We start from the raw sequence: 22020 nt of genomic DNA, 5'->3' as shown, positions 1-22020 counted from the left end.
ATCAGAAACGTGAGAATTTGCAAGACAAGGTTCAAACACAATTGTGTGAAATCAAAGCACAAATTAAGCTTTTAATTAAAACATAACATGAATTAACTTCAATGCGAGGACAATCAATAAATTTGACCGCAATTCAAAACACTTACATTTTTATGGAAAATGATTGCACCTGTGTCTTTTATCTTAAGAATATGAAAGGCATCTTTCAAAAGCTTCGACTGATCGAACATGATAAATGGAATATTTAAATTATGAAAATAAATAGGAATATACTGATCAATTGATGCACATCATCCAACGCACCGCGTCAACTGTGATCAGTAACCATGGAAAGGAAAGAAACAAAAACTGCAGTTGCAGTTAAACAGTTTAAAATAGAAAAAGCTTCCTAATATTTTGAAACAAGAGTTGCTTCAAAACCATCAAGAAATGTCCTAAAAAATAAAGGAAAATGTTGACGTGTTTTATTAAAAATTTAATTATAGAAATAATTTCACATTACGAAAATTCTTCTCAACCCAACATTATTATTTATTTCATTTTCTTCTTTATTGCGAAATGCAGTTTTTGGTTTTCATTTGACAGGCTAAATTTTAGTGTCACTCTTGATACTTGTTCATGTTGGTAAAGTTAATTTGTTTTTTTTTTTACTTATTCAGTGATATTGCTTTCATAAGAAAAATGTCTTGCTACTAAATTACCCTAATGGCCTCCAAATTCAGGTTTTCCAATGAAACGAAAGTGTTCTACTAAGAGGTCACTTCCAATGTTTAATGAAACAGTAAAAAAATCTTTATTCCTCTAAGTAGCTTTATTAAAATGATCAAAGTATTCCTCAATTCCATTTTTGCAGGGTTTGATATGTTTTGCATATCTCCCCATTTTTATGCGTATTAATTGCTCGTACTTCCTTGTTACTTCAAGATGATTACCTCTGCATAAGCTTATTGTCCCCATAACTTTCATTCTGTAAATCATTCTCTATCCAAAATATTCCTTACTTCCTGAATAGCCGTTTTATATTTGTTTAAAAACTGGTTTCAACCAGCATGGTTTTAATTTACTCTGCTTTGTGATTTAATGACACCATTTTTTTTTACTAAATACAATGTGTATTAATTTGATTTATATTTCTTTATAGATCTTCAAACATGTCTTCTGACAGGATAAGAAGCTTCCAAGCACCGAGTAACTACCCTTCAAGCAGTATGCATAGAAGCTATAATGCTCCATTATCCACAGAATATTTGAATCAATCAGCAGTTCCAGCAGGTATTAGTCGAAGTCAGATGGAGCCACCACCTTTACCTCCTCGACTAGATCAAACTATGGGATCACCATATATGAGATCGCCTATGAGGAGTTACTACAGCCCATACTCTCCGTTTTCCAGCAACATGTATTCTCCTTACAGGGCGTATGGCAGTTACAATCGTTTTGGTTCTGCTCATGATCCGTACAATAGCTTTATTCAGTTAGCTGAAGAAAGTAGTAGACCAACTTTTGAGACAATTGAATCTGTTGTACAAGTTTTTAGCTCAATCAGTATGATGCTTGAATCCACCTATCAAGCAGTTTATAGTTCCTACAGTGCCATTCTAGGAGTTGTAGATCAGTTTTCTCGTTTGAAAGATCACATAGCCCAAGTGTTATCTTTTCTTACTTTGCTACGAGGACTACGCTGGCTTTGTTTGAAGATTCTTTACATATTAAGTAAGTATTTCTTAAATTGCATTTGTAACGGTATTTGTTGTGGAGTAGAACTTAAAAGGTTGAGAATCCCTGCTTCAAATGTATGATGGGCCAATTGAGTGAATTCAGATTCAGTCATGACTGCATTGTTACTTCCTTTTACAGAGAAAAGGAAGTATTGTGTCTGATTTCCATGAAAAGGCACTTGACTCTGCTTTCATCACATGCTATCTAATAGGACTCGACCGATTCATCGGCGCCAATGGTTCAACAATTTAGCCATCGGCATCGGCGGCCAATGCTAACTTGCAGGAAACATCGGCCCATCGGCCTTAAAAAACATCGAAAAGCCGATGGAATTGGCCGATGTTTTTGGGAAAAAAAGGACCTTTGCTGTTTTACTTTTTAATACAAAGTAAAGGGAGTTATTGTTTTCATATAAAATTTTTTACTTAAATTTCAGTATGAAATTCTATTTTAGTCACCCCTGAAAGAGTTTTTAATACTGTATTCAGGTACCAAACAAGTTAATTATTACTTTGTTTCTTGCGGCTGGATGTACGCATGTATCTCTCATAAGTCATAACTCAAAAATGGTAAGCTGTAGAAGGCTAAATTTTCGCATGTGGGGTGTGCGTACGTTCCAGTTGTGCACTTCCCTTTTTGTTTTCCATCAGGTGTTCTAAAAAGCCTATTTACTCATTTTTTGTGGCTATTAATTACTTATTTCAATGGAAAACTAATATAGCGTCTCAGACTGACGATCATTTGGTGATATATTGCCAAATTGGAGACTATGGAAACAAATATGAGATGGCGAAACCGGTTTTGTTTCATTTTGTTAGATTCCCGCGGAACCGACGGTAATTTTTAATTTTTGGAATATTTGTAATATGAATCACAGTAATGCAGTCTTTTCTGTATCGCTTCGGCGGAACTACAAGTTTGGGGCCCGTCGAAATACATTTTGGGGCACTATTTCTCTATCACGGAAGTTGTAGAACATTTATCATAAGCATTTTTCTAACTCCTATACGGTGCCCCTACGCCTTTGGGGCCTCTCGCTCAATTGCAACATTTGCTATATTTTAATTTCGCCACTGCACGTCAAAACAAACTCGGGTGCAAGTTTTAAAAGGGTTTTTCTGCTCAGTGTTTATGATAATTTTGAACTCTATATTTTACGACTATTTTTTGTATTTCCGAGAACACTTGCGTGCCCCTCCTCCCACTCCCTTAATTTCTGAAATTAAACTCTAGTTGTACTTCTTAGTTGTTTAAAACTAACACCCTTCATAAAATTAGAGATTTTTTTTCCAAGTTTCATCTATTGTTTAGGAAGAATTTAGAGTGTTAATACAAGAAATTGATTAAAGACATTTTAAATGGTGACATAATTCGGAAATCAAAGGGACTTACGAATTAGCGTTGGTGGGTACCGGTTCTGTACTAAAAAAATGAAGTTTAATGTTGTGAGTTACTCCAAAATCAGAGGGGGACCCCCCCTAACCCACCCTTGTCGTTTCAAGCATTTCTTAAATATTTAGCGATTATTTAATTTGGTCAAGAAATGTCATTTTGCTTATTTCTTATACTTGTTTCACCTATATTTCGTAATGCGCCATCTTTTTTGCATCATTAATAGCGATCGATTTTTTTTCTGTTGTAAGTAACTGTTTTTATGTATTTATATAAAATCAATGAATAAGTTATTTTCGTTTTCATCATATTTTTAATAATATGTTATAGAAAAGTTTCAAGGATTTTCTATTATGCAATTTTTTAAATTTCAGAAAATTATTGTTAAATGGAAAAATTTAATTTGAACTTGTTTGTAGTGCTTCATAAAAGATTAAACAATCAAATTGTTCAATATTACGTGTGCAAACATCAGATCAAGAAGTATATGTATTCCGTTATTAACTTGGTGTAAATATTGAGTTTATTTATTGTAGCTGCGTTTTAAGAACCACGCTCTTTTCATGGCTATTTCTTTTTTTCCGCAAAATTTATGTCACTGTTATAGCTTTTATGAAAAATGCAAACTTTTCTATTCATAAATTTTAAACAAGTATAAAAATATTCCTATAATGATTTAATATTGTGATTTACCTGCTACCTTTTTTGTTTAATTTGATGACTAAAAAATGTCTACGTGCAATCTTTCTGCTTTAATTCCGTAATTTGTTGACGGTTTCAGAGTTTTATTCTTTTTTTTTTTTTGCCATCGGCCATTTGGGGGAAACAATCGGCCATCGGTCATCTTTGAACAATCGGCCAACAATCGGCATCGACCCATCGGCCAAAAAATGCCATCGGTCGAGCCCTACTATCTAATGATTCTATTTCGCTGTTTTCGGCAGAAAGCATATGTGGATCAAAGCATTTTGTCTTAAAAACAGCAGGTTTTAAAATATTAGAATAACGAAAGTAGCAACAAGCAAGTGATGTAAAGGACACTTAGATTTTTTTTGCACATTAAAATGCACACCAAAGTTAAGGTTGTCTAGTTGTCTCATTTACAAGCACGGGGAAATGTTAACCAATCACCCCCGTGTAAAATTGATCTCTGCGTTCGAGCAGGCGGGGCGAAGTGTTTTCTCTTGAAAAACGAACAATATTGTAATTGAAAAAATTTTTTCACTCAAAATTTTGGCCTATGTTTCTATTTTGCTCACCCCTAAATGAATGTCTCCTGCAAAATAAGACTAACCACTGCTTATTTCTAAAACTGAGTGCAATGTAGAAGTTTTAAGTTCTTGTAAAATTTTTGTATCTAGAAAGAACTGTCACACTAATTTTCAATAAACTTGATTATAGATCTGTTTACCTAGTGGTAATTAACTCCTTTAATTAAATATTAAATGCTATATGTTTTCCTAAAAGTTTCTCTGTGCTACTTTGAGGGGTTATGTTTTTTGTTACAATATTGTAATTCTTTAATGTTCATAGTATTTTTAATATTAAATGTTTCATTTTTTTTTTTTTTTTTTTTTTTAAATTTAGGAATAAGGAAACAAAATCCTTCAGTTGAAGCTGCATGGATCTCTGCGGAAGGTACTAATAGTAGTCTGCCTGATTTGAACAAAGGTCCTCATCATTCTTCTTGGCCATTTTTTATGTTCATAGGCTTGGTTGTGGGAGCACCCTGGCTAATGTTCAAATTATTAGCAAGATCTGTAAAGAAAACTGTTGGTATGTTTCAAAGTGTTGTATTTTGCATTAAATTTGAATATATGTCTGATTTCAGTGCTCAGTGCCTAAAAGTACAGTCATTCAGGGTAACTTTAAGCCACAATTTTTCTATTTTAAACTAATCCACTCTTATTTTAATAGTTTTATTGCAGTTGTTTGTATAAAATGGAAGAAATACTTCTAAATTAATATACAGTGACCTAAAATTATTAAATAATTATGTGTATTTAAAAAGAAATATTAACCTGATTCAAAATTATCCTGTCATTTAGGGAAATTTTGAGCCATGCCAGAAATGGGATACAGAATAAATTATTTGACTACAAGTAGTGCAACTTTAAAGCAGAAAAATTGATCTTTTAAATTGTTAAAAAACTCCTGCTTGTACGTGGGCAATTCCACTGACTGACATTTTTGAAGCAAAACAATAGGTATTTTGTAATATTCAACGCAAATATACATTGTGTCCAAAATGTATTTCAAGAATTCAACTATAACTATATTAGATTCAGCTCAAAAAATTCAATATTCCAAGGCAAAAGATCGTTCGCACAACATATTCAGTAGAAGACCGTTATAACTAGTGATGTGTCGGATCACCAAAAAAGTAGACCTGGGGATACGGCTCCGGATCATTAGTGTCAAGATCTATGGATACGGATCTCAATTTGTTTTACCCAATTCAACTATCCAAGTGTTTAATTTGTTACGGAAGGTATTCGCGCCAGAATAATGACACTGCTTCTTCAAAAAATGTCATTTATGGAGAAAATATAATCAAGACTATGATTTACTCTTTAAAGAAATCTCCATAAAATTAAGGGAGAGTTGGAAAGAACGGGTCAACGCTGCATTAATGCTTAAATAGAATGTGAAAAATTATTTTGGGGGTACAATTTTGGGGGAAATTATTGAGGGTAGATGTAGGATACAGAAGCAAGAGTGTAAAGCTGCTACTGGACAGGGTAGAAATAATTTTTCGCATTTTATTTCAGCATAAATGCAGCGCTGACCCATTGGTTACCCAACTTACTCTGACCGACAGAATAACAGAGCCAGGAACACTTTTACAAAGTTAATAGAGAATTTAGTTACACTTTTTTTGAAGAATGCTGAGAAAAACCAAAATGAAGAATAACAGAAACCCCATATCGATAACAGAAACTAGTATTAAACTAAAAATTAAAAAATAAAAAAACGTCCCAGAGGGCCGACCTGATATTGAGATGGATTTCGCGTGTCAGAACACACATTGTTAACAAATATGAACTGACAGCGGATAGAAATTTTAAATCATTGAGCTTTTTCTCCTTATCTGACTATGAAATAGCTACTGATCACGTGTATAAAGCAGGTTTGAGTTTTGGACTGTCCAAAACTGGTTTAGAACAGGACAGGTGGTTTTTACTGTCCAAAACTGTAAAACCGTCCAAAACTGCTTTAAACTGTCCAAAACTATGCTAAAGCTAAAGAGGTGCAATTTAATCAATTCGTATTTACTGCAATGTTCGTAATGCATAAATATAGTTATTAATGAGGTTTAATTAATGAGTATTTGATAATATTTTTCTCCAAAATGTTAATTTAAAAAATATTTTACTTAAAAAAATTGCCAATAACGATTACATAAAAATTTCCTTATGTAACAGTTGGAAGAGTTATAAAAGGAAATTCCCAACACAACCAAGACAGCTAATTTCAGTTCCATTTTTTACTCAAAGGAATGTTACTAAATGTGCAATATGTAGGAGCAAAAAAAAAAAAACTTTTTTAAAAATGGTTTTTGTAAATGAGTTTTACATGATGTTTTAACGAAAATTATTTTTTAAATAATAGATTAAAGAACAAGAAATTAATGATTAAACACTTACGTTATAAAACTTGTGCTATTCTTTCTCTAGTTCATATTTTTAATATAATACATTTTGTAACCATAAAAAATGTAATTTATTGCGTTTAAGTCAATTATTGCACCATATTTTGAATACTTTCTTTTGCACACATGCATAAATGTCGACAAATTTGGTTTGTGGAAAAAAAAAAACTCCTGCGTTCAAATTGAAATTTTTAATGAAGAATTTAATTTCTACGTAGCTAGATTAAAATCAGCTGCATAAATAAGTTACACATAAATTTATACTTGAATGTTCACATTGAATAAATATATTAAATAGTCAAAAATATAATTTAAACACATTTTGTTCTGTTTTTGATATTTTCTAACAAAATGTAGTATCTCAAAAGGTAGTTTTGGACACAATGGTTTTGAACAGGATAAAAACCCTGCTTTCATTTGCCCACATGCATAAACATAGAGAAATTTGGTTACTAATATATATATATATAAAAGCTAAATAAACTCATGCATACAAATTGAAATTTTAATCAAGAATTCAACTTCTATATAACTAGATTAAAATCAGCTGCATAAATAAGTTGAATGTTCTCATTGAATAAATGTTCAATATAAAACATTACTTTGATACACATTTTATTCTGTTTTTGATGTTTTCTCACAAAATACAATTTTTCTTAAAATATAGTTTTGGACACTTTCAGACAGTTTTGGACACAAGGGTTTTGGACAGGACAGTAAAAACCAGGGTTTTTACCATGTTTTTCACCATATTGTCCAAAACTGGGCCAACCCTGGTATAAAGGCTTTGAATTGCATTTAAAATTTCCTTAACAAGATTATAGCTTTTACTGTATATAACTTGGAAGTTCCAAACAAATATCAAGCGCAGAAAACTTAGTTCTTTCAATTTGGGGCAAATATTTTTACCATACGAGTAAGTTTTTACTACCATAATTCTGAAAAACGTTAAGTCGGTTTTTATTAATATCTCCGGCAATTAAAGTTCTGCGAAAACGAAGCCAAGCTAAGAACACTTTCGATCACGTCACCTTTTGAACGAAAAAAGAACTATCAAAATCGGTTCATCTGTTTAGGAGCTACGATGCCACAAATAGACATACAGATACACTTTTAAAACTTATTGTCCATTTTTTTTTCCAAGGGGTCGTACAAATTGGCTTCTGAAATGATGCCTTATAATTTAAAAAGGGAATAAAACCTAATTTAAACGGAATTTAAGAGTCTTTTATTCAAATATTTAAGAATTTTTCGAATAGAAAAGATGCGTTTAAGATCCGTCAAAAAAGTAGCGGATACGTATACAGATCTTTACTTTCCCTTGGATATCCGCGGGTACGGATATGTGGAACATCATTAGTTGTAACGCTCACCTTGGGACCAAACCTTTTGCGTTATATAGATCATTTCACAAATTTTGAAACTAATATTCAGGATATATCTATAAAATAGCACTTCAGAATGAGTTTTATCTGCAATGAATATTAAAGCAATCATATTACAATTAGTCATTCACAAAAAAAAAATTTCTACAATCAAAAGAAAGTGAATTATCCTTCCCTTCTGCTAGTTTCATGGCTTGCATAACAGTTGCATCTTCAAGAGCCATCAGGTATTTTCTGTTTACTGTAAATACTAATTTTCATTTAAAAGCATTGAATTAAGGTGGAAAGATGATAAACTGTCTCAAAATTTAATTTGCCTAACTTTTTTTATATTTGCAAAGCAAAACAGAGGGATTTTTTAAACTTCAAAACCTATTGTTTACTTCTGAAAAGTTGTGCCGTTTATAGAGAATTTTGATCATGGGTGCAAGACCTTCCGTCTCAGGACGGATTTCCGTCTTGGACAAAATTTCCGAGACGGAGGTCGGGACGGAAAGAAATTCGATGACTGTCCTTCAGTTTTTACTTTTTAAAAAAAAAAGAGTGTTTGAAAGATATGCTTTAATATAACTAGACCTTTCCATAACCACAAATTTACATCAACATTCTATCGATTTTCTGCCATGGGCTTGTTTTGTTTTCAACGAGATTTTGGAGGAGTGACTTTTAGACTCGCGCCGGAGTTGCTCGCTATTCTCGCTAATTTTTCGAATTGATTGCCTTTTGTTTCTATTTTTCACTTGCTATTTTCGATCATCCTTTCGTTTTTTTTTCTCATTTGCGTTTTTTTTTTCCTTTGCAAACTCGCATAAATGAAATTTATGTGCACTCTTAAATTGTCTTAGAGTTAATCTGAATCACCGATTGAGAGTGATTGCTAACGGGATGAAATGTTTACGCCACATCAAAGGGTGTCCACATAGCAGATAAAAAGGGAACTGTCAGGGATGTTGAAGATTTCAATGAGCATGCAAATTCTGGAAAGAATTGGAGGTAAATTTCAAGCTGGTTTGAAACACCGATGGGCAACTGTTCCTGCATTTTTTGACATGTTTTAAAAGGAGTCTTAAAAGCGCAACTTTACTTTAGACAATCTTTAATGAACAGAGGCAGAGGATGGGGTTCGGGGTCCCCCTCCCCCTTCAAAGCTGAAGTATTCAGAACTCTGCTTTAGGTAATCTTTGGGAGACTTAAAAAGGAGGAATTCGAAGGCTTTCTCTCAATAAATGTTAGGAATTAAATTCTTCAAACTTCAGTGATGAAAAGGGGGAACCGTAAATATAAGTCAAATTTAGTGAACATAGGCGAAAGAGTTCGGGGAGAAGGGAGTCTCTCTCCTTCGAAAATTTCTCCATGCTGAAGCATTGAAATACTATTTTGGCTATTTTTGAGTGCGTTAAGAGTTGGGGAGCTCGGGGGTCTTTCTCGAAACATTTTCGAAATTGAAGTCTTAAAACTTTGGGTGTCTTTGGGGATGTGGGAAGGGGAGTTGCTCTTTCAATAGAAAAATAAATCTTAAACAAACTTATACTGCCTTTGGTGCGCCTGCTTCACATAAGGATAAGGGGCTATTCCGCTGCTCAGCCCGAAAAATTTTTTCTTTCTGAAGTTTTAAGTCTGTTTTAGGCTATCATTGGATGACTTAAATGGGAAGGGAGTTTAAAGATTCTGTCATGTTCCCGAAATTAAAGTATTAAAACTTTTAGGCGGTCATACGTCACGTATGTAGGTAAAGGGAGTACTGTTACTTGAAAAATAAAAGTTTAGAAACTGAAGCTTTAAAAACTCAAATTAAGGCGTTTGTGGTGATCTTAGAGGAATGGGTTCGGGAGTTCTCTTCCGAAGATTTTTTGATGCTGAAATATTTAAAACGCTTCTTTAGGCTGTATTTGACTGCCTTTTGAGGGATATGATTCGGGGGCCCTCCCTGGGGTGAGGATTCAGTTCCCCTATTGTTTTTTTTCAATTCAATGAATATTGAATAGTGTTCCTCGTTTAAAAAAATATCTACTTCACTGGGTGCCTCGGTAGCGCAGTAGGCAGCGCGTCAGTCTCATCTACTTCACTGGAGCTGTTTTTTTATTGCTAACTTTACCATCTGCTATCTTATAAAAGAATTCTTCTACAAATGAAGACTGTGTGGGGGAGTGGTGCCAGTTACCATTTAATCACCCATACCTTCCCCCATCTTTCCTTCTTTTCTGGTTTGTTCGTGCTATCTTGGGTAGACTTTCTGATCAGAACTGATTTTGTGGCAAAAGTGAAAATCTTATGTCCCAAGCTTGCTGCAATAAAAATGTTTACGATCGGCAAAAAAGTAATGGCGGTGAGCTCCAAGCACTTTTACCCTTAGCATCATCCAACATCGTCTAAAATTGCGTTTTTGGAACTTCAATTTCGAAATATTACCGAAGTAGAGTTCTTGGACTCCATCCCTTCAAATGTATTCAAAAAGCATGTATATGTTATGAAAGATGGAGTAAAATTTCGTTTTTAATGCTTCAATTTCAAAATCTTCAACGTTACAATTTCGGAACAGCCAGCTCCCCCCCCCCACTTTCTCTAATATTTTTAAAGATCGCCCAATATTGTAATTTTGAGACTATCAGTGTGAAAAATTTCATGTAAGAGAGTCTCTGACCCCTTCCTTTCCCTGAACGTTACTAAAATGGCCTACCACTGCGTTTTTCGGACTTCAATTTTAAAAAAAAATCTGGGGGAGAGCCCCCAGACCCCCTCCCCTCATTATAGGCGGTTTTTACATTTTTTGGAATGACGATGTCAAAATGCTTAAATATTACAACTTAACTGGGTCCATGTTGTTAGAAAAGACAAGCTTAAAATTCATATTAAACAGATTCTAAAACTGCCAAGGTTAAAATCTACAACATTTATACTAATAAATTTTTCCTTAAGCACGCATGTGTGTGGGGGGGGGGGGGGAGTCACAAGATTTTCCGTCTTGAACACATCACCTAACTTGCACCCATGATTTTGATATATAGGTCAGCGTTATAAAGTTATTATACTGTATTTTGCATTGAATGTTACAAAATACGTATTGTTTTGCTTCAAAAATGTCAGTCAATTACCGGTGGAATTACTCTCATCAAAAGATTTCTATCAGTTATAATGTTGCATACAATCCTTTAATGTAGGATGAGCAATTTCAACAATTTTAAAAAATAGCTTCAGAATTATTGAATGGTGTAATAGCTGTGCATAACATTACGAACTTTTCCCCTATAAAATCAAGACCAGAAGATTTATTTTGTAACCTTGTCATTAGAGTACAGTACAAACATAACAGAATATTTTAAACATATTTATAAAGCATGCAGTTCATTAATGAAAATTACATTCTGTTAGTTTCATAATTCATGTAGTATGTTGTGGCAGATGTGATGCATTCAGCTTTCACATATATTTTTCAATTTTTAAAAAAATTTTCATTGTAGAATCGGTATTTAAATTTTAAGCTAGAATTGTTATACAAAATCTGTTAAAACAATTTTAAAAGTTAAAAATGTTTAATTGTTGCATTGGGATCCTTGATAACTTTATTTTGTAAACCACTACAAGGCTCTGCCTCCTGCTTGCTGATGCTCCCCCACCCCAAGGGGAATTGTGTTCCGGTTATGCACCTGACTTTTGATATTTTTCGTTCTTTAATGTCAGAAGTCCAGGATTTTTTTGTCTCACTATCTAGGATTTTTTCCCCTCAATCCAAATTTTCAGCAATTATTTCAATTAATATTCATAATACTCATACAAATATTTTGTATGCATGTCCTGTTAAAATACCATTCTAAAATTATTTTGCTTTAATAAATTTGCTGTTTATATATTTTGATGCTTTTATTTTCAAAACTACAACCTCTGAGTCTGATATGAGCCTTGAGTTTTTCTCATTTTTGATGCTTATTATACTTTGTTAAGATGCAAATAAATTACTCTTATTTTTATTGAAATTCTAAATTAAAAAATTTCTGGTGAAATTTTTTTTTTAAATAAGAGTCAAATTGTCAAAAAGTTGTAATTTGAATCAGTGGTTTAATTTTATTTGTGTTTCAATTATGTGAATAGTTATTAATACAGTAGAGTGTCTAAAATCCAAACTAATTGGAACCATAGGTTCAAATTATTCAGATCATTGAAAATTACCAAGAAAATGATCTAGGGAAACAGTACGTATTAAATGAAATAAAATGGACTGTATAAAATGTGTCATTGTACATAACATCCTATACAGTACATAATGCTAGAGTTTTAATTACATTTTTTACGAATTTCAACAAAAATAATTGATTGTTCACGAACATAAAGGAAAAATAAAAAATAGTCGAAATACTCTAGTACTCTGTGAGGAACTTTTATGCAGTAATTAAACAATGAAAATTGATTGAACTTCTGTAAAGTACACCGATTTCACTCTGACTAAGCTGAATAATTTTCTGAAAGGAAAAACGGACTTAAAACTTATTTAAAAGTCATCACTGTTTTTCAACTGAGAACTTTGAAAAATTGATTTTTGGCGTTTGTATTATGTTATTGTAGAGCTTTAAAATACAATTCTAAAAAACTGCATCACTTTTTATTCTCTAAAAATAAATTTCTAAAATTTCAAATTTGCATTGCTGTATAATTTATTCTAAAAATAGTTCAACTAAAGATATATTTATAAATTTAATACTATGATAACATGTGAATTTTGAAAGTATTTTGTTTTCTTTTATCAGATCCCAAGCAGTGGATTAGTGAAGATGGTGTACGATATGCTGCACAAGCTATGTATAATTTCAAAGCAACAAGACCCACAGAGCTCTCATTTTCTGTTGGAGAAAATTTAACTCTGTCTCCTGAAAGTGAGTTTTAAGTTTCTGATATGATAATTTACCATAACTTTAAGTTTGAATGAAATGTACACTGCTTACAACTTGCAACATTAATCTCTAAAGTTAACTACTTACACACAATTCAGTTTTTTTACACCCTCCTAACTTCTTCAATCATTCACTACTGAACCCTCTAGTTTATGAGTTGTAAAATCCACAGGCAGGGTCAGGTACAGGAACAATTGAGGACTAATTTAACAAAAAGGAACATATCCATTTTTCAAAAATGTTTAGGAGGTTAGAAAAACAAATTAGAGTAAGAGCAAAACAGTTTTGTCAACTTCTCTGGGTACAGAATTGAGCACAAAATTGCAGCAAATGATGGCTTAGAGTAAGAAATGTTTGTAAAAAAAACAAGGAAATATCGCCATCTTAATTTTGGATATGTGCCCTTTTGAACGGAAACCTGAATGTTGAAAATTCCAATTTCACTAAAACTTTAATATTTTACCTTCTCATATTCTCTTATCAAAGTACATGACCTAAAAGTAATGTATTAAAATTTGAGGATTTTGGACATGTGTTCCTTTGGATCTAAAAGTCTTCGTACTACAGATTCTTTCAGAATATGAACCCTTTTGTTCAAATTAAAATGTGCAGAGGATGGATTTATAACCTTTTGATTGAAAAGCCACACTTTACCCTTAAATAAACGAGGGTTTTTCATGTTTGGACTTCTTGAGAGTAAGTAATTTGATAAAGGGGCAGTTCTCAAAAGGTGGGAGCAAACACAGACCTCAACTTTGAAGCTTCAACAACAAATAACTTTCATTTTAATTAACTCAAAAATTTTTGAGTTAAACAATAATACTGTATAGAGACAAGAATTGACATAAATTATGGAAAAAATGCTCTTCAAGTGCCCTTAAAAAATATTTTCTTTGCTAAAAGGCACAATTTTGGACATACCAAAACGTTAACTGAGCAAATGTACCATTAAAAAAAAAATTTTTTAAATTATTTCCATACGTTTCAAAAAAAAAAAAAAAAAAAAATTAAAGGTATGAATCTTACACTGAATAACTTTTTGTTAATATTTTACACAAATAACAAAAGTAAAGATAGATTATTTACTTTGTAAACGATTTTAAAAAAACGTAAGTTTGAAATTTGATGCATGTCCAAAAGTTACGATCTTTACAATGCTATTATTTGAGAACTAAGTATATGATGTTTTCGTTTTAAAGGTATTTATCGATCCCCAGAATCAATTTTTAATTGTTTAAAATTGTTTTCATAAGCTTTTATGCAGTATCTTAGAAGAAAAATGATTTTTCTTAAACATACATGTGAGATGTCCAAATGGCGTTACGATCTTGACTCCGATAATTCTGTTCGTTTATTCATAATTTTTGATGATCCACTGTCTTCTAACCTCAATAAAAAAGGTTATTATAATGTTATCTTCTTTAATCCATTGGTATTTTGCATAATTAATACGCTACACATTGAACAATACATAAATTACAGTAGAATCATGGCTGATTATGTTCGTAACGAAAGCCATTTTGCGCTAAAATCGCCAAGCAAACCTCCATTGGCGACAACACAGTATACGATAAGCTAAAGGTTACCAGAGGGAATTCCAGTTTGACAAATGTAGTTTATCGTCAGCTGCACCAGTTTTGGGGACTTTATCACCTGCGCTGGCAATTTTTTTATTTTTAATTTTTTAGTGTTAAAAAAAATCGTCTGCAGTTGATTTGTAAACAAATATCAATTGGTAATTTTCATTCTATCTTGAGATTTGAGAGATAGTAAACATTTTGAATTAACATGTTTTGAAAAAGTGCTTTAAACAATTTAATTAAGTTCTTTTATGGAATTTGTGTTATATTTTTATGCTTTTTGAAGTCATTATTGATTTTTAATACCTATTTGCAAAAGGATTTATTGCAAAGTTTAATGCTCACACGAGATTATGTCTCCTAGAAGTAGAACAAAAAGTGAGACGGTTCTGGTGGTAGGTGAGGTTCTGGTAGAAGTACATTTTAAGTTTGGAAAATATCTGCAGAAATGAAAGTTAATTATCCAGAGAAATACAAATTTTATTTAATAAAAGAAGCTACGAGTTTGTATAGTTATTTCCATGAAGCTTTTTTTTACCTTTCATCAACTTCTTCAAAATCATTCCAAAACTTTATTATATGTAAAGAGCAGTATGTATAGCCATTCAAGTACTTCATTAATATCCTCTTTATTATTAAATTTCAAAATTCAAAAAGTAGTAAATAAAATTTTCATTGGAAAAGTTAAAAATCAGATTAACAGTTGTCAAAAATGGTGAAACTTACATTATGATGATGTCCAAAATCCGTTACCCACAGGGGAACAATGTCCAAAATCTGTTGCCTACAGACTGCTGATTTGATTTGCTAATTAACAATTTTTACAAATACCTGCTGTCTTTTCATGTTCATATATTGTGTTCTAGGTATGCATGCTGTAGAATAAAAGCAAAATTTATGTCAAATTTGAAAATTTTTGAAATTGCCCAAAGTTAACTTTTTTGTTCCCACCTTTTGAAAACTGCCCAAAGGTCATCTGAAAGGTTTAGAAAATGTCATAAAATGAATTTTTCTAAAAAGTGGATGTGTCCCTCCTCCTCAATTTTTAAAGGGGGATCCGAGATTTGAAACGCTAACCTTCTCCCTCATACAGTGTTTCATTACAAAGTTTTCATGACTTTATTTTAAAATGTTTTTTAGGATCCCTTAAGACCACTTAATCTAATTTTAAATGTGTAAATATTATGCACTAATATACTTTGAATGTGGACGTAAAATATCTGTAACATTTCAAGCCAGTTAATACTGAACTCTATATTATCTCACCATTGTGCTATAAAATGAGCGATTTTAATAAGGAACATTGTCATATTAATTATAACATGAGGGCAAGGTTATTAGATAAAACCATACCTCATTTGAGTTTTTATAAAGTAGTTTATATTTTAACTATAAAATATTATGTAATTAAGAAAATCATAACTTCCTAACATATAAGTTTTACTGAAGAATTCAGAAACTACTTCTATGTGAATTTCAAAGCAATTTTTGATTGTTCCCAAAGCCATGATACAGTTGAGATAATATTTTGATACTACATGCCATTTTCATTAATATTATGATTTTGCGATGAAACTACCATGTGATTTCTTTCATTTTGCATTCTTCATAAACTGAAAAAGAAATAATCATTTCGCAATTAGCTTCCTAGATCAAAATGACTTTTCTAGATACATCTACACATTATTTTTAAAATGTTAATTATTGATTCCATTAAAGAACTAATAGACGAATCACGATATGTGCGAGTTAACCAGTGTATCCTGCCTCTCTGACCTTTGATTCCCATATTACTTCTTTAGCAAGCAAACATGCTTTTATTCAAATATACTTTGTGTGTTTTGTGTTATTTTTGAATAACTAAAAAAACAAGTCTTTATGTCATAAAGGAGGCAATTAAAAAATAATAAATGAAATGTTTAAATTAATTTATCCCTTTGAAAGGGGCCTTTAGCCCCCCCCCCCCCCCAAATCTGCTGTTGTCCTCACGTAGGTTGTCAAGTTTTTGGTACTTCTGCAGGTGATCTCTATTTATATTGGAGATGGACAGAATAAGCAGACAGTTCTCATCATGAACCAAACCAATATCTCATGGTGGAGGTGAGCTAACAAGTAGTTGGGCCCTGTTGCAAGGGGAAAATACATGACAGCCTCTATGCATTTCAAGTGTAGTGGTTTATATTCTTCATTGCGTTGACTTAAGTCTTTGAGGGCTCTTCAAGTAGAACTGTCGAGTCCAGTTTTTCTTATACAAACATTATTTTTAGCCATTAGAAAGGCAATTTTGGATGAAAGCATTCTGTAGCTTTTCCTGAATGCAACAGTATGTTTCTTTTGATTTCTTATGAACCGAATCAAGTTAGGACTATTTTGATCAGGAATGCTGTCTGTGACGTTTTTCACTAGAAAAATACCAATCTAATGCTGTTGTCTAGTCCACTTATTTTAAATTTCCTAGAAATCTTTCTTTATTATTTGCTGTCAATCTGCTCCAGCAGATGACCAAAATAACACACACCTTTCAAAACTTTTACAATATAATAGGTTTTGGAATTATACAAATCATTTCACAAATTTATGAAATAATATTCAGAATATATCAATATATTTGCTCATCACTGTTAAGATTTTACTACAATAAGTTTTGTTGCCAGTCAAATTTATTCAAGTTAGGAATTCAACCAGTTTTGCCCTCTCCTAGAGGATGGACGTTACTACACGATGTTTTGAGCAATTTCCACCTACTAGGAAAAGGATAACAGTTACAGAAACACTTTGTGTTTCCAAATTCTAACTGTTCTTTCATATTAGTTCTAATAGAACCACTGAAAAGAATTAATTTTTCAATAATAAACGACGACTGAAAATGCCAAAATAATAGCAGTGAGCACATTTCACTCCTTTCTCTTGCCAAATGAGATGGTGGCCTATCAATTAAACTCCTGCCCACAATTTTTGTTAATGAATAAAAAAGTGAATGGTGAAAAGAGAAACTAGAATTTTCTCAGACATTTGAAGGTCAAATGGTTGGTTGGTTTCATTATTAAAGTCAAACAATTCATTATTAAAGGCAGTAAAGTAAATGTTGAAAAATGGCTGCTTGAAACTTCAAGATCAGCAGAATAGACTTCTCGTTAACCTATATAAAATTCGAATGTAGTAAAACAATTAGAACAATTTGGGATTATCCAGAAACTTGGACAAAAACAAAAATTCGAGCCAAGCGGAGTCGAGATATTAAGTGTCGTCTATTATGATTTATATGTGTTCTTTTTGTATGATATTTGGATAAAAAATGTGAAAAGATTGAATTACCATGAAATGAATGCAGTCATAACCTTCAAAAACATGAAGTAATCTAATAGAGCATAGAAACTCACAACTAAATACAGTTTTTTTTTCTTCAAATCCTGGCAACAATTCTTGATTGCCAAAATTCTAATTTGACAGAAACATTCAATAATGTTTTTTTTTCTTTATCTATATATTAGAAAGGGGGGAGAGGAAGACAGACAAGAGTAGAGGGATGTTTTTTGAGACCCTTTCATTAATCTCTTTTTGAACACTTAAAACACCAATTAAATGATTAAATCAAAGTTATTATTTGACTGCTGCTTAGTCTCTGAAGCTCAAAACTTTTTTTGATTTGAGATAGAGATTAGTAACCTTGTAATATGGATCTGCAAAACTTCTGCCATTTTTGTGCTTTACTGACTTTTTCCCCTCAAAGGTTTTTTTAATTATCATAAGTAAAACAATTGCCTGTAATTTTGATCAGCTATAATTTAAAAAATGGCATGTTTGTTGCAGGCTTTCATCGTAATAAACCCCAGAGTTGGTTATTAGCATGCAACCAAACTAATGAGACTGGGCTTGTGCCTTGCAACTACCTTCGCATCAAGGCATTAAAAACTGTTCGCAGTGATCAAGCAGCTGCAGCAAGAGTCGTTCCCATATTACCAGCCAATGAAGGTAATGCAACAGTTGATACAGCTGCAGTAAATATCCCAGATGACCTTCCCAAGAATGATTCTGTGCCTGTGAATATACCTGAAGATATTAAAGCTGCTGAGTTATCAGAGACTGAAAATTTGGATGACAAGAAATAAAATATTTAAATTTTTGTATAATTCATTCCCATTATCTTTTGTTATGATTTTTCTCTTTCATGTGACATCTTGTTAATTCATTTCATCACTTGTTTTAATGAAAGAGAAATTGTTTATTATAAGTTTATAAATTACACAGTAGTGTGAGAAACTAGTAAATCGAAGGTTTGAATAAGAAAATAATCTTTTGAAAGTCTCTTCACTAAATTTCAAATGTATTGGACAATAGCATTGCAGTGCTAGAAAAATCATTCACTTTAATTTTACTATTCCAGGTGATAAAGTGGTTTGAACTTTTAATGTTCAAATTAACAACATGGACTTAATATTCTTCATTAACATTAACACTACTAAAATTAACTAAGCTCATATTGTGATCAAGTGCTTGTTGTGTTATTAATCCCAAATTTATTCACAAAATATTTTGCTAAAAAATTTTGTTTCAATTTTATTCCTTATCAACATAAAGTCGAATATACACACTATAGTTAGGGTAAACATAACCTGGCAGCATTGTGAAGGCTACACAGATCCTGACTACAACATTATGATGCTGCCAGGTTAGGTTTACTCCAATTATAGGAATTTCATGTCAATTTGGAATCGTTATGTGTTAAGAATGTAAGATTGTGGTGTTTTTTTTTTAAATTGATACTTCATAAGTGTGTGACAAGAAAATGAGCAATTCCATTACTACTGAAAGTTACAATTTGAGAGTGAAATATATTTTCTCTTAAAATCAGTTTTTAAAATGGTAGTGGTGAAAAATCATTTTAAGCAAAAAAGCGTTTTAAACTTCTGACATATCCCCCCCCACACCTTTTTTTTGCCTTCATGTTTTTATTCAATGTGACATAGGTAAAACTTGTATCAATACATTTTTGTGTCATACAATCATCATGTATTTTCTATTTTTTTAATCTCAGGCTTCATGTAATGTTTCTCTTCACTATTTCAGAAAATCCGTTTAGTTTTGTCCCTTTGTTTGCTAATAAAAAAAAAAAAAAAGAAGCTTGACTTCTGTTTGTATTGCAAAAATTTTGTTCTTCTATAACTTTCATTTTCAAGCTAAAAATTATGAGTTTTCTTGAAGTTCAAGCAGTCTTTTTTCAAGTTATTAATTATCGTGTTTCAAATTATTAATTATACATACTGCTTTACATCTTGCTGTTCTGTAAATATTTTTTAAAACTATCACTTGATGAAAATTAATTAAAATATTTAAAAAATTATATGATGGATTTTTTTTTGTATTTAGTGTTAACAAAGTTGATAATATATTGTTTATTTGTCAGGAAATGCATTAGCAGGTATAGTTAATTATAAATGATTTTTAAAAATCACACATAATCATAACTGATTAGATTTTTAAAATTTTTAATTGCTTATAAAAATAAAGCTTGATTTTTTTTTTCCTTTTATGCATTCAATATTAGCTGTTACAGAAATTGATATGCAAAATTTTATATGTTACTATGTTTAGCTGTTTGAGCCAGGCTGCTGAAAAATTTTTACTTGAAGTTTTATTAATATAATCTGAGTGGTTAAAATGTTGCCCCTGTCACTTGTTAGCCTTCAGAAGTGAAAAATTCAAGAATTGATTTCATATAAAGATGGTTTGACGCCATTACTTTAAATAAATTTTCATATTTTCTTACCTCAGGCTGCTTTTAGATTATCAATTTTGTCAATTCAAAATTCACTGGAAAAGAATTATTTTTAGCATCATACATGTGCGTAAATGTTCTGTGATAATATTGTGGTTTTTAAAGTACATTTTTATGCTTATTATTATTATTTTTTATTTTGTAAATAAAGGTTTTTTTCTTGAAAGATGTTTGCAAACAAGTGGATTCTATTTTCTGTTGTGTAATTGATTGTTGGATGGTGCAAAAGAAAAGAAAATAGTCTGATCAAATTTTCAATTAGTGAGTTGTGTATAGTAAGAACATACTTTAAAATGAATTTCTTTTATGTTCTTAATTTCTGTTAAATTTTCAATAAAAATAAATGCTTTCGAAGTATCTTTATTCGGAACTTTTTCTATCCCCTTTCTACAAAAATTTACCGTATTATGGTATCATTTGATAGTTATAATCAGGGCTGCGGAGTCTGAAAAAAAATGGCTGACCCCAACTCCTACTCCTGGATTTTGAAACGTCCGACTCTGACTCCAGCTTTTATATTCATTTATTTTTTATTTTTTCAAATCCCCAGCCCTCATGGAATGGGGGAAAACAACTCCTAAACAGAGATTGAAATATTAATTCCATTTTATGAAATTTTCGCGTTGTATTTTATTGTAAACCTAAGATGCATACAACGTTAGAAATTTAATTTGAAAATTAATTTATCCAATAGTTGCAACTTCTGAAGTGAGATTACTTAAAATTCCCATTTTTTAAAAAAATGAAAAGGATTAGTTTGCTCCCCTTTAATGTTTAACAAATAGAAGTTGATCAAATCCTCTGCTTTCAATTTTTGAACGCTGTAACTTGAGAGAGAAAAAAACTTTTTTGCTAAGTCAAACTTTTCTTGAGAGGGAGCGCCCCCCCCCCCCTCCCGGCGGGAACCCATCTGCTGGGTAACACCTTAAATTAATTTCAGAATTTATAAAAATTGAAATGCTTTAGTTCTGAAAAATTTACCCAATTGTAAATCTTAAATTTCATTTTAAAAATTTCAATGAAAAAATTGGTCTATATTGCGGGAAGAGGTCGGATACATATACGTCTGGTGCAAATTTTACAAAAAATGCGGCGGTATACATTTTTGTATAAATAGCTTTTACTATACCTACATTTCTTGGCTCAATTTTTAATTTTATTGGCAGGGGTATAGAATTAACTTTAGTATGGAGATTTTAGGATTAACTATAATTATTGAGTGCTGTTACCAATAAATCATGTACTGATTTTATTTTGTACTTTTTAGTGATAACCAAGCTTTCTTAGATAAAGTCTAGTTTTAAAAAAACATTTATATTGTGTCGGATCTTTTGGATTTGCGCTGTTCCGCCAACACTTATTTGAATTTACCAAGCACCCTCTGAAGTTTCCCCGCTCAAGCGATACATACGTTTCTTTTACTATTTTATAACTGAGATTGAGGTAAAAAAATATAGTATTATTTTTATTTGAAAGTGATTACTTAGAAAATGTTAAGCAACAAAACTGTTTGCTGACAGTTGCTATCAGTTAAAAAAAGTTAGAAAATAAACAAACTAGGAGACAGCGTAGGTAGCTGTTACAGAAAGTTCGATAAACACTCAAGCCAGCTGGTTGCCACAATGACAGTTAT

General features: G+C 31.6%; 2 protein-coding genes across 2 annotated transcripts in view; one reads left to right on the top strand and one right to left on the bottom strand.

The window, feature by feature from the left end:
* Positions 1–323, bottom strand: part of LOC129217359 (eukaryotic translation elongation factor 1 epsilon-1-like) — a 31147-nt gene extending 30824 nt beyond the window's left edge. The window contains exon 1 of the mRNA XM_054851643.1: positions 147–323. Coding sequence (XP_054707618.1) covers positions 147–230 — 84 coding nt within the window. The 5' untranslated portion in view covers positions 231–323. The remainder of the gene's footprint in view (positions 1–146) is intronic.
* A 230-nt stretch (positions 324–553) lies between these two features.
* On the top strand, positions 554–19870 carry LOC129217358 (peroxisomal membrane protein PEX13-like). The gene is made up of 5 exons (XM_054851642.1): positions 554–624; positions 1142–1713; positions 4699–4887; positions 12888–13013; positions 18422–19870. The coding sequence occupies exons 2-5, from the start codon at positions 1152–1154 to the stop codon at positions 18718–18720; spliced, it is 1176 nt and encodes a 391-aa protein (XP_054707617.1). The 5' UTR covers positions 554–624; positions 1142–1151; the 3' UTR covers positions 18721–19870.
* The last annotated feature ends 2150 nt before the right edge of the window (positions 19871–22020 follow it).

Source organism: Uloborus diversus, chromosome 2 (genome assembly GCF_026930045.1).
Source record: "Uloborus diversus isolate 005 chromosome 2, Udiv.v.3.1, whole genome shotgun sequence".
Taxonomy (NCBI): Eukaryota; Metazoa; Arthropoda; class Arachnida; order Araneae; family Uloboridae; genus Uloborus; species Uloborus diversus.
Note: the sequence above shows the minus strand (reverse complement) of the source record. Positions and strands in the feature narration are given on the sequence as shown.